The sequence below is a fragment of the Nelumbo nucifera genome, chromosome 2 (assembly GCF_055504915.1).
Source record: "Nelumbo nucifera cultivar China Antique chromosome 2, China Antique-T2T, whole genome shotgun sequence".
NCBI lineage: Eukaryota > Viridiplantae > Streptophyta > Magnoliopsida > Proteales > Nelumbonaceae > Nelumbo > Nelumbo nucifera.
Window position 1 is genome coordinate 4,640,009 of NC_142650.1, and position 13,866 is coordinate 4,653,874.

Genomic DNA, 13,866 nt, shown 5'->3' on the forward strand with positions numbered 1-13,866 from the left:
ATTTTCCTCGTCCGAGCTTGTCTCTTCTTTACCTCGGAGCTCGGGCAGGACGTGGGTGGTAGTTCGGCGACTTCGCCGGCGTCTTCGTTGCTGCTTAGAGGGTCTGGTACTGGCGCTGCTGGCCTCGGTGTTTCCGAGCTTGATGGGCCCGGACTGTTGGTAGTCTGCCGCTAGGACACCGAATCGGTTCTCTGTGGGCGGGAGCTCAGACTTGGAGTGTCGAGGTGCTGACTTGGATGGCGAGGAGCTTCCCGATCCGCCGGCGAGCTGCGAGGCGGGGGTGATTAGTCTTTCCCTTCGGCTCGGGGATGAGGTCTGGCTCTTGGAGGGGTTCTGAAGTTAGGAGGCTTCTCCTCGGTGAAGGCGTCCGCCCTTTGGGGAGGGCTTAACCGGCTTCGGAGCGGGGTGCCGAGGTGGAAGCTGTGGTTGAGAGGCAGTTGGGGGAACTATTGTTGATAGTGATACTGAGAGATGTGGTGCAGTACTTGGTGCTGCTGGAGCTAATGCTACTAGAACTGCTGCATTTGGGCTTGCATTGCCCGCATGCACTGCATCAAGTCATCAAACTGGTTTTGGCTAGTCGCCGGAGGGAGGACAACTGGTTCGGCAAAGGTTGTCTCGACAGGGAGAGGAAGGGGAACATTCACAGGCGCTACCATGTTTGGTGTGCTGAGGCTAGGGATTTCGTTCGTCGATAGGGGGACGGCGAACTGTCCTATGCACACAGTGGCGGGCTGGGGGTGTTCCCCTACAACATTCAGGTTGTGTCTGTTGTTGTTGGGAGAAGCCATGGGAGCTAAGGTTTCTTTGAGAGAGAGAGAGAGAGAGAGAGAGAGAGTTAAAGGTTAGGGGAGGCTTTTTGAAGTTATCCCACAGACGGCGCCAATTGATGATGCGCAATCCGGTCTGTCCTAGCTGCCGGTTACCTCGCTTCTGACAAGATCAGAGGTGCTTGAAACAAGGGAGAAAATGGAGGCTTCCGGGGAGGAACCCGGTTGGAACACTCCGAAGCTCAAGTTAGTGTTCTTCAGAAGGAAAGGGAAATGAGGAATTCTAAGACCAGAAAATGCAAGAATCACATACCCCTTTCTTTGTGAGATGGGGGCCTTTTATAATCACCATGCGTGCTCACTTCCATGCCTCTGCCAGTTTGGGCATCATTGCCTCTGCCAGATCGGGTCACTTCCTTCTATCAACTGCTAGTTCGGGTGTCATAAACTCCACTGCCAATTGCCAGTTCGGGTGTCATAACCTTCACTGCCAGTTGCCAAGGCCGCCTCTGTCCGTCTGAGATGGCGGTGGCAGGTGGCCGTTGGATGGCGGCTGTCATGTGTCAGTCCTCTGATCGATCAGGTGCGCCGCCTCCGTGTATGGTCTCCTGGGCGTCAAGTACGGTTGCTCAGTCAGGCGATTTGGAGCCGAAGTGGTCTTTTAATGTGAAGTCTCGAGTTCGGATAGGAGTATGGCCCGAACTGCCCCTGGGTGGGTAGTTCGAGCTTTCGGCCTTTGGTGCTCTTTGTAAGGCTCAGGGCCTTGAAGGGAGAGCTCGGGACTCTTTAGTTCGGAGCTCGGTTTGTAGGTTCCTTCGAGGGAGCTCGGCTCTCCTTAGTTTGGAGCTCGGGTTGCAGGTTCCTTCGAGGGAACTCGGCTCTTTAGTTTGGAGCTCGGGTTGTGGGCCTACTGCCGTGCCGAGCTGGCGTTTATGCCAGGTCACTCTCGGTTACTTCCACGTGTCGCATGGCCGAGGGGTCGGGTCAAATCTTTCTCCATCAATAAACATTAATTCCTGCTTGGCACCTATTTTAACTGTATTTCGGGCCTAAAAATTCTGACTCTGGGCTGAACTATCATTCTTTCTATATTAAAATATTTAAAATAAAATATAATTATAATACAAAAATATAAAAAATATAAGCTTTCTTTGCCAAAATAACAAAAGAGAATTGGGGTTTTTATAGTTCAGTCCTTCCTTAGGGTGGAGCTAAGATTTGTAAAGGAGGACTGAATCCTGCCCGTATATTAGATCAGCACCCCACATCCCACCTCAGCAGTGTATTGGATGCATCTCCCCATGACAAGTACGAAAGATGTTCCTGATCCAGTGAGATGTGTATGTGGGGTGTGTTGGGTGGGGCACCAATCTGATCTATGCAAAAGATAGGAGTCTGAGCACATGCTTGGTTTCATGGGCATTTTCTGAAAAAAACGTTGCCATGTCTATGCACTCTAAGTTTTACCATTACTAGACCACTAGGGCCCCACTCAATACTTATTTGTGAAGATTGAACCACTTGTTTGGTTCAATAGTTTATTGAACAAATGCTGAAAAACGGAATTGTTTTCAATTTATTTTTTGTGATTGGAACGGTTGAGGGAAGTGACAAATTCTCGCTTCCCCCAATAGCTTGACGTTTCTCAAAACATAGATCTGACATGGTATCAATGCGGAGGTAGGTCATTAAATAGGACTCCATCATTGTGGTGCCAAGTGCCATATAGCTGTTTTGAGATGACATGTGTCATAATATCAGTAGAGCATCAAATCTGCCCGTATCAATATTCTAATTTTCTTTTTTATTCAGACAACAATGCCATGATTTCCGGTGACAAGAATAGTACAGCAAACAATGAAGATGGTTATTGGCTGCTCTCTTCTTATCTCTGCCAATGATGATGGGGGAGTGAAGTCTCTTTAGCTCTTGGATTGAAGCCTAAAGAAGCAAAAGATGATAAAGTTAGAAATACCACCCACTCATACTTTCTTGATGTACTCTATAGCCTTCATTTTTTATTTATCTCAAAGCCAGCAGCAAGAAATTTTTGATGACTACTAATTAAGTATATAGCAAGGTTGTTAAAATCGAACCGATCAAGGGTCTGGTTCCCAGGTCGAAAAGTCCAACTATTCGAACGGTTTGACTGCCCAAGTCAGTGGTTTATTAAACAAATCGATAGTTTTTGGCGAAATGACGGTTCTGTGGTAAAACAGTCCCAGTTTTTTTTTTCAGTCTGACCGTCCAGTCTAGTCGGGTCCAATTTTAAAAACCATGGTATATAGTCTGGTATAATGGAGGAGAGGTTGTTTGCGTTATATAATCGAACCCCACAACGGAATAACCATCTTCAGTGTTTGCCATAGTATTCCTGTCACCAGAAATCATGGCATTGTTGCCAGAATAGAAAAGAACAATGTCACACTGAATCATGGAACCTGTTGTTTCTTGAAATGCCCCACCAAACAGCCAAATTTGGCGTTTCATGCATCGGTGGGATCCTGATTTTCGAGGCATGCCCGATTTTTTAATAATCGGTTGAATCAAACAATGACATACATGAACGTTTGTTGAAACATCTATGTGAATCCGACGTAACACCGTTTTTTTAAAAAACAGCCACAGTTCCAAACACCCCCTTAGATTGGGTTTGGGACTATGGATTGGATTGAGGCTAACCTGGCACAAGTTGGAGCACTAACCTATTAACAGGATTGGCTAATGAAGGTTGTTTGTTTGCAGTCTTTAGTTAATAAAGAGCGTACTGGAAGAAGAAGAAGATGATAGACAATTTATTGCTTAATTGCTAGCATATATATCAAGTGATAGCAAATAGGTTCATAAACACAACCCCATGACAGGTCCAAGAAGCACCAAATGACCCTTTTCTGGTTCCATTTGCCATAAAAGCAACAACACATAATACCACTACTTAGTACGTACCATCCAATATTGCATGCAAATTCAAATAAAGACATAGACTGTTCAATGTTGTTCATGCATTAACCTTGGACGCCCATCCTGCAATTACATATTCCTTTGCAGCCTTGGTCTTAATGAACGACTCCCGAGAGAAAAGTGACTGCACAGAGTAACATAAGACCATCGTCAGTAGACAAGGCGAGACATGTCTGTTACCATATTTATTTGAAGCAAAGGAAATGTAATTAAGAGTTGATTACTACTAATACTTAGTTACCAATTACCACACCTCAAGTACCTCATTGCAACTAATGTGTCATATTGCTAACAAGAGAATACATCTTTCATTGAAATTAAAGTGGATTTTTCTTTGCTTAATTATAAAACTAGCTAATTAATTGGATGTGGAACTTATAGAAATGGCCTAGAGGAGGAAAGATAAACTAAGTATCATGCATGGACACATTACTTAAAGAGTTAAGGTACATATTGTTTGACATAAATTAAAATATTTTAGCAGATAGAAATGAAGCACAAGTAAAAAGAGGGGAAGATGACTTTAGGTACTGCCATTCATATATATCATTCCATCTTCTGAGCAAGCTAGGAGATTGAAAGTCATCCAGGCACCTACACATTAGATTAGAGACTCCATTGGATGGAAACATGGTTGGGAATCCTTTATTCAGTACAAAAAATTTGGAGTTTTTTAGACTTGGAGTTCTTTCAGGTCCCAAAGTTATATGGCAACATGAATTGTTATGTATATAATTAGAAGGAAGAGTTAAATTTTTACTTCTCCTTGGTGATCGGTCCTTTCAGATCCCAAAAGCAGGGTATCACTGACTTCCTCTGCAACCTAAGTCTACCTTGTTTTTCTTTATAGCCAGAACTCAACTCAATATGTTTTTTTCTTTCTTTTTGGGTGGACAAACTCAATATGATTGGTTCCGGGAGTTCTTGCGACAGCATTTTATCTGTGTGTGTGTGGGTAACCAAAGAGGAGTGCTAGAAACAGACTCGAGGCAACTTCAAGATGGTAGAGTTTATACCATCCAGTGGTATATATGCGTACCTCCATGTAAGTTTTGACAGTGGACAAATCATCTGGGATGGCCCAGCTTTTATAATGGCCAAGAGCAACTTCAAGATGGTAGAGTTTGGGAGCCAGGCTCAAATCAACAGCTGAAACCTTTTCTCCATTAACGTACGGGCCCTGAGATTGATGAGTTAAAATTATCAAAATGAATAACGTTGTAGAAAGAAGAAGACCATAGAATAGGCATGAATAGGAGGAGCAGGTACATGTGCTTTGAGATGGTCATCCAATGAGCGCAGTGCATCCAACAATTCCTGCTCAGAGCCATCATTGGGATCGTTGCTCTTTAAGAACTTGACAAAAGACGGGAATATTTTGGATACCCTGCAATCCCAAACGTATTTTAACACCATAACACGTAAAAACATGTTGTCACTTAGATTGAGAAGAGATGGTACACATTGAGACTATCTACATATACGTTTTCTGCCCATGGCGATTGAAAAGCTTAGTAATTTCTATTCTGACTGGTGAAGGGGAAAACAACTTATAACAAAGGATTATCATTTATCAGAGAGGAGGTTACTGGAACAACCACCCCACACCCAAAAGAAAAAAGGAAAAAACACATAGTTATTAAAAATAAAGGAGCTCTACAGTGACAACTATATGCTATACAAGCTAAAAACGAATTTAAAAAACAAAAATGTATGCAGTAGCAGAGAGAGAGAGAGAGAGATTACACGGAGGCATATTCAGGGGGAGTAGTGAGAGGAGGGTCGGGAAATTTCTCCTCGATAATCTGGGTGATGACATCGGAATCGGAGATCCATTTGTCGTCGGATTTAAGTACGGGAACCTTCCCTTCTGGGTTTGCCTCCAAGAACCTAACCAAACATCAAAACAACAATAACAATTACAAATTTATTCATTCCAAGGAGGCAGGAGCAAAGCAAGATTCAACCAAACATGAAGACAAATGATGGGAAAAAGTAATGTATGAATTCTTTTGAGTAAAAGCTAAAAGGAAAAAAAAAACAAATGTGAAATAAAATGAACAGAAGTCAGATTAGATTCTCACCATTGAGGCTTGTCATTGACGTTGATCAAGTGCATCTGGTAGGGAATGTTCTTCTCCTCCAGAGTTAGAAGAACCCTTTGGCTGAAAGGGCCTGCTTGTCACCGATCAATCCCAAAGAAAACCCGTGAATAGTTAAGTAATACAACAAAGAGAGTAAAAAAGAGGGAGAGGATAAACACATAACAAATACAGAGAGAGATGAAAGAAAAAATGGAAAAGGAGATCCATCTTACAATCTCCAAGGACATCAGGAGCACCAACGGCAGCCTTCACACAAACTTCCACGGTCATTTTGCTGGTTTTCCGGTGATCGATATTCCTATTGATTACAGAATAGTGAATACTAGGAAACAAAGAACAGTACCACTCTTTTAAGGGTGGGAGTTTTAAAGCGTGTGTGTGTCAGTGTATGACAACGTGGGAGACTTGGAGTGCTATTGTCCACCGGACTTGAATCCAGACCCTTTTAATTTTATTTTATTTACCATTAATTTATTTTAACAAATGATTCGGGCATACTCCTTTTGATTGTGAAAGGTCTATGGAATCATTGATTTCTTCAATAAAACATAATAAAGCTCAATGAGGCCATCTTACCTAGAAGTATGCGACTGTAACAACAATATTATTACTTGCTAGCATCGATATGCTATGCCAACGTCATGTCAAAATTCAAGTTCAAACTCATTCCCAATTAACAATCATCTCTCTAAAAGCTTTGGGCAACGTCCCAAATCACAGAAATCATCAGCAAATGAGCAAATTGGAATCCACAAATCAATTCATTCAAGGCTCTAACCAAACATCCTCTTAAAAAACAAGAATATATTCCCTTAGACATGATCAAAGGTGTGCCCTTGATGTGTCAAAATCACTCCTTTGCATCTTTACAACTAGACAAACAAGTTTAAATCATTGATTTATCCCCCCATTTACTTTCCTCTATGTGCACTCTATTCATCTCTCGTTTTCGCATTTGTTTTGGTGTGCCTCTCAAATCTCAATTGGTCTTTTGATATACCAGGAACGAATAAACATATCTAGTTTTTTAAATGGGGCACATCCCAAGCCGCTATTTGTTATAACAGAAGTCAAAACACATGTACCTTTGAGATATTGGAAGGTGTACTCCCTTCGTCAACATGGGTTATGTGAATTCAGTACACCTCACAATTCGTAATGATATATTATAGTTTGGGTTAGTGAAGGGGAGAAAGATTCTCCATGCAGGGGGGATGTTGTTTATAAGGGGGCTGGAGATAAATACATTTAAGAAATTAATTTATGAATTCCGAAGCGGAGTGGACTATAAAAACGCCTTGTTAATAATAGCATATGCCAAAATTTCTTTATATAATTATCCATGGATTTCTTCTAAAATCTTTTGTTTTTAATTGAAATTATTCAAAACGGGTTCGGATGTAGTAGGCACGTTAGGTAAGCACAGTGAGTGAGCACGTAATAACTATGTGATACATGTCCTAGCTAATGCGCCTTTCATCCAAACGTTTTTGCTCCGTTAGACAGCAATAATTAAAAATAAAAAAGGAAAACATAAATGAGTCCCAATTTCCAACACGTTTAGGTTTTCCTTTTTCATTGTTTTTATTTTTAATTATTTTGATAAAGATAATAAAGTAATTGATAAGAGCAAAAACGTTTGAACGAAAGGCGCATTAGTTGGGGCATGTGTTGCACAGCTATTATGTGCTCCATTGTGCTTACCTAACGTGCCTACTACATCCGGACCCATTCGAAACATGTGCAATTAAACTTATTCACGGGCGAAGCTAGGCCAGCTTCGAGCCAGACTTTATTTCTTTATTAACATTTAGGCCCAAGCTCAAGTTCATCCCGGCCATCGGGCCTAAATTTTGAACCCAAGCCCAACCCAAAAACAATGTCGGACTTGGTGTTTTGTACCCAAATGTGCAATAAAAGGACAGGTTGGGCCGAGCTGACCCATTGGGCTACCCGACCCATGAATAAGTCGACGTACAATACATGGGCTTTGTTAAGTGAAATTAAAATAGAATGATCCTTACTATACTAAATAGACAATGGGCCAGACTTCGGGCTCAACTTTACATTATCTAGGGCTCAAGCTTTGAGCCAACCCATTAGAATTTTGGCAAAAGTCTAAGCCTAACCCATGAATAGATAATGTGGAGAATTTAGGATATGCATAAATATGCTAGTTAGAGAAACACACAATGACACAAATTAAAAAATATCAATTAATAACACTAAATCCAAGTCTTAAATGATTATAAATAAGGTATATATCCATAAGAAACAAATATTTTGATACTTTGGTAAAAAAAAATCTTGATTTCTTGATAATTTAATTATGTGAGGTGTGAACTACTAGACTACACTTGGAAAACATTAAAAAAGTATAAAAAACTAAAAATTTGCATGTATTTCTTAATTCTTAGTGGGCAAACATTTTTCTTATTAATATTTATAAATGAAAAAAAAACCTATGTTGCTAGGAAGCTATTATACTAGAAGAGTCTTGACCAATCCCCTCACCCCCCTCCCCCCCACAAAATTTTGATGAATGCAACTTGATTCCTTTTTTGAAGTGTAAAAAGTGAAACTCCTAATCTTTTGTTTGAAAATTCTTGTTGTTGATGAATACAACCTCATTGGTTATAACTTTTATGAAATTGGTTGATTGGTTATATACACTAGTAAGTGCACACGTGCTTTGCACGTGGTAATTCTAAATGATGATGATAATGATAGTAATAATGTATCTAAATTTTTTTATAAACTTTATGTATTTGTTTATATATATATTTTTTATTATTAATCAGATATTGACTGAAAATTCAAATCTGATTACATAAACACCTCATCCAAATATGTGATAATCGGATCAAGTTGTGAATTTTATTTGGTTAGATTCTTCTTTTTGTAATATTTAATCCTTTTGTGTATCTTTTTTTGTTCATTTATCAAAAAATGTAAAATTTAAATAAATGGAATTGAATGGGGTGAAAAATAGTAGTTCATTTTACAATTTAAACCTCATAATTAAATAGGGACTAAATTCAAAACTGAGTATTTTAGTGAAAAGAAAGTTCCACAATCTTATTCATATTTTTCATAGTAGTGTAAATATATAATTATAGATGTGTTCAATTTTTCAATATTTTGTTGTATTTGTGTGTAAAAACAATTCTAATGTCACATTTACTTTTTGTTTAATATGATAAATATATGATATTACACATGTGCCTAAATATTTTTTGTAAAATTTATATATGTTTTTCATTTTTGTGTTTTTATATTTTATTAACTTTTATTATTTATTTATGACATTAGAGGTTAACATGTTTGACCCAAAATTTGGACTATTTATCTTTGCCAAACAATAAAATAATTTCGTTTTTTGTTAGTACTAAATTATGCATTTCATTTTCATTACCAATAAAAATAATTATTGTTTATTACACTTATTTTTTTAATTTGATTAATAAAAATATCATAAATGTGTAATTTTTTCTATATTTTTTGTAAGTTTCTATATTTATTTCTATTTTAAAAATTTTATTACCTAACTATGACTTTGTAGGTTGATCAATTTGATCCGGATGGTTAAATTGCTTAGCCACCACTTGGATTCAAAATGGTTTTGTTTTTGAGTCAGCTTTAAAATATATGGATTTATATTGTTAAAATATTTAACACAAATCTAATTTAATAAGAGAAAATGATTTTGTTAAAATATTGTTTATTACTCTAAATGCACAATTATGGAAATTTTAGTTGCCATTAAAATTGTAATAAAATAACTTTTATACCTTTTCTCAAACAAAGAAGTAGAGGATAATTTTAGTCCAAAAAAATTTCACATTAATATATATATATATATTAATAATTGAATGTACCCTAAAAAAAAAGAAAATGGCTAAATGCTAAAATTTAAAACAAATATAATTATCACAGTTAAGCAAGTATGGTGGTGACTTGTGAATTTGAAATAGAAGCCAATGATTCTAAATAAAGAAATTAATGGGAGGTACTAGGAGATGTCTTAAATTAATTAGGAGAGAGTAGGTTTTGAATTTTTTTTTTTTTTTTATGGAAGAGCCAGTAGGCAAAATTTCATTAGCTCAATGAAACATCCATTGCAATAGTATTACATAAGAAATCCAGAAGAACTGGCCAAGTAAAAGGTCTAGGCAGAGATAAATCCCGTCTAGCTAGCAACTAAGGGAGCAGCAACATTTGCCGTCCGGTGCACATATTTCACTCAGCATGGACGAAGGTGAGATAACAGAATCTTGTAGGCAATAATTATATGGAACAACCACCATGGCAGAAAGGGAGCATCCACCAACATGAGTTGGAAAAAGCTATAAACATCACCTTCAATAATAACATTGATAAGTGAAACTCTTGAATTAATGAGAGACCTTTAATTTATATATAGCCACTGCTTCAGCCATGGCAGGGCTCTCACACTGAAATAGGGAAAACAAATGTCATAAAGTTGAGTTTGAATTTAAGAAAAGCAAAGCAAATGTGATGAAGTTGAGTTTGAATTTGATTTCGAAGCGATTGATATTTATGTGGTCTCATGATTTACTTAGGTTGTGTTTGGTATTCAAAAGTTTTGAGTTGATCGATGTAAAACATGTATTGTCACATCACATTATGAGAGTAGTTTCAATTAGAAAAATGCAAACTTTGCATTGAAGGAGAGAATTAATACAAATATATTCAAAGCAAATACAAATAATATTGTCATGTTCATGAACCTTGCATATTTATATTTAAACTCTTTCCAAATGAAGCCCAAAGTTAGTCAATGTAACAAGTGTGGATTTCAATATTGAAATTCATATTTGTATCCATCACAATCAAAATCATTTCGTAAAAATGCAATATTAAACCAACTTTGCATTTTTTTCTTTTTTTTTTATAAATGGTGCATGGTGCATATTTGTATTTGCAATCTTTCCCAAATAGAGCCTTATGGTTACAACATCTAATTTAAACATTTCAAATTCAAATAGTAAATCAAGATAAAAATTAAAAGTAAAAACAACACTACTTCTGAACATAACCTTAATATTATTCAATAGGGAAATTGTCTAAAATTCACCATCACTTTTCATGAATTCTCTTAAACTCACTATAATTTTTCAAAACGTCCAAAACTCCCCATATCAATGAGATAACAGTAACTTGACTAATAGACGTTGTTAACTTACTATTTTACCCTTTTTTATGTTCGACCCATTTTGCAATATCCCAAAATTACCCCCATCATTCTTCACCCCAAAACCCTAATAGTTTGAATGAAAGAGAACCATTTCCACTGCTTCTTCCCATTTGAAAAAGAGAAAACCATTGCCATTTGCTGTTGCTTCTTCCCCGTCTGAGAAATAGAAAACCATTGCTATTGATTCTTCCATCGTCTAAGAACGTGAAACCCATTGCCATTTGCCACTGCTTCTTCTACCATCCGAGAAATAGAAAACCATTGTTGTTGATTCTTCCATCGTTTGAGAATATGAAACCCATTGCTGCTAATTCTTCCACTATCTGAGAATGTGAAAACCATTGCCACTGCTTCTCCCACCGTCTAGAACAATACCAGCCAAAACGAAACCAACTGTGACAACAAAAAGACAATGGTCACCATTGCATCCAACTAATATTGTAGAAAAACTAATAAAGTGATAAAAGTTTTCAAAAAAATCAAACAAAAATTAGCCATTGCATCCAACTAATATTGCAAGAAATTTAAAAAAAAATATTTCGGAGAATAAGATAAAAAAATTACAAAAAATATTTTTGCGCCCTTGATGGGAATTTACATTTCAAATTCAAGTTGCAAAATTTACAATGCATATTTACATATTTCAAAACATTAGAAATCTCTGAAACTTTGACCATAATCTTCATTCCTTCACAGCTTCAAATCAAATATAGGAGTGAGTGAGATAGGGATAGTGGTGGTGTGGTGGCAGCCGGAATCAAGATCTGAGTGAGAGAGGGTGGTGTCGCAGCCAGAATCGAGATCTGAGCAAGAAAGGATGGTATAGCGGCTAGAATTGAGATCAGAGAGAGAGAGAGAGAGGGGGTGAAGCGATGACTGGAATCAAGATCTGAGCGAGAAAGGATGGTGCAGCAGCCAAAATTGAGATCTGAACGAGAAAGAGAGAGGAAGAGAGGGTGGAGCGACGGTTGAAACCGAGATCTGAGTGAGAGAGGATGGTGTGGTGGTCGGAATTGACATCTGAGCGAGAGAGGATAGTACGGCGACTGGAATTTAGATCAGAAAGAGAGAGAGAATCTAACGCTAAAAGACCATTTTTCCCTAACTCTCTAGTCCGGGGTTGTTTGGTCATGAGACTGTTATTTTTGCTGATATGGACAACAACTTCAGCCAATGAACATTAACAATAATATATCCGAAGGTGAGTTTTAGAAAATACAAACATGTTAATGACATGGGGAGTTTTGAATTTTGGACGTTTTGAAAAGATATGACGAGTTTAAGACAACTTCCCTATTCAATAATCATGAAACAACAACTATGAATCATATGCCCCCACGTCTGCTATGATTTATTATTTTTGGTGGGGTCACCTCTCACCTGTTTCACTGTTCAAGCTCTGACAAAACTGGGCTAAACAACTCAGACTGAGTAAACGTTTATATGTTTGGGAACGAAAGTAACAAATAAAACGTATGGTGTCACCACGTTGGACCCAGCCTCCAGCTTTTTCGGGAGAAAAGTTATGAAATTACTTGATTTATGCTTATTTTCCCATCTCCACTCCAACAACTAAAGTGAGAAAAAAAAGAAGGAACCAAAAATTAAAAAGCGACATGTGAGATGGAGTGGCTATGGTGTCCGGTGTCCCCCATTCCTCCTTTCACAAACTGTCCCGGATTTCTTGATACTGTTAGTGGGTCAGGATGAAGTAGGCATGTTAGATAAGCATAATGAGTAAATATGTAATAGTTGTTACACATGTTTCAATTAATATGTTTTTATTTTGTTAAAAATAATAAATAATAAAAAAAACGTAAATGAGTTTCAACTTCTAATATGTTTAGGTTTTATTTTTTTATTGTTTTTATTTTTAATTATTTTGATAAAAATAATAAAATAATGAATAATTTCTGTCTAATGGAACAAAAATATCTAGATGAAAAACACATTAACTGAGACATGTGTCACACAGCTATTATGTGATCGCTCATTATGTTTACCTAACATGCCTACTACATCCAGACCCACCGCTAGTGGCACACCCCTTTTTATTACGTGAAATTACAATGATGGAGAGTAGCTGTAGTCACCCCGAGGTCGATCCACATCTCCAAAATCTTACACTAAATAAATATCTTCGAATTCTCTTTCTAACTTCATCAAATTCAAAATAGAGTCGTCAATGGGTTTGGTCTATCCCATGGAACTTAATCGATCAAATAGGTTATAACAGTTCTTGTTTTGTGATTTGTGTCTTGATGAATAATTGTATTAAAATTGGTTATTGCTGCTTTCAAATCAATTATATATAGTTAAATAATGAATACAAAGGTATCTTAATTTTTCTTGTAATTTTTCCGTATATTTATTTTATATCTAAGAGGATGAATTCCATAGATAGTTGAGTCTGACGTGATCATCCCAGATTCCCAGTTAATAATTGGTTCAGTCTTGGGTCTATTTTATAGGACCATTTAACAATCGTTTTAGCATCCACCATCCAATAAAAAAATAAAATATTGAAAAAAGTTTAAGTCACCACCAATCATATTTGGATGTGATCAATATCCATCCAAGCTACCACATATACACTACCATTGCAAGATTTTGGAATAAAGGTGACAGAAAAAAAAAGTAAGAAATTAAATAATAATAATAATAATAATAATAATAATAACCCCCAACCAACCTTGGTGTCAAAGGAGATTTGATGGGTTTCTGCTACAACAAGTCAACAAGTCAGAGATCCTACGGAACCACAAGGTTCTCCTTGCTACACTTTGGGCAGTTCAGGCTGTGGAACATGGAC

The 13,866-nt window shown here is 37.2% G+C and overlaps 1 protein-coding gene across 1 annotated transcript; it reads right to left on the bottom strand.

Annotated features, from left to right (window-relative positions):
* Window positions 1-3,554: 3,554 nt before the first annotated feature.
* LOC104594651 (glutathione S-transferase DHAR2-like) lies at window positions 3,555-6,410 on the bottom strand. Its single transcript, XM_010255044.3, has 6 exons — window positions 6,049-6,410; window positions 5,816-5,906; window positions 5,478-5,621; window positions 5,001-5,118; window positions 4,771-4,911; window positions 3,555-3,855 (listed from the first exon to the last, which is right to left on the bottom strand). Exons 1-6 carry the CDS (start codon window positions 6,104-6,106, stop codon window positions 3,769-3,771), a joined length of 639 nt encoding a protein of 212 aa, XP_010253346.1. The 5' UTR covers window positions 6,107-6,410; the 3' UTR covers window positions 3,555-3,768.
* Window positions 6,411-13,866: the final 7,456 nt, after the last annotated feature.

Coding starts and splice junctions, on each gene's coding strand:
- LOC104594651 (XM_010255044.3), bottom strand. CDS start 6,106: ATGACCGTGGAAGTTTGTGTGAAGGCTGCCGTTGGTGCTCCTGATGTC. Junction 5,622..5,815: donor GTCAATGACAAGCCTCAATG/GTGAGAATCTAA, acceptor ATGTTTGGTTAG/GTTCTTGGAGGCAAACCCAG. Junction 4,912..5,000: donor ATGACCATCTCAAAGCACAT/GTACCTGCTCCT, acceptor CATCAATCTCAG/GGCCCGTACGTTAATGGAGA.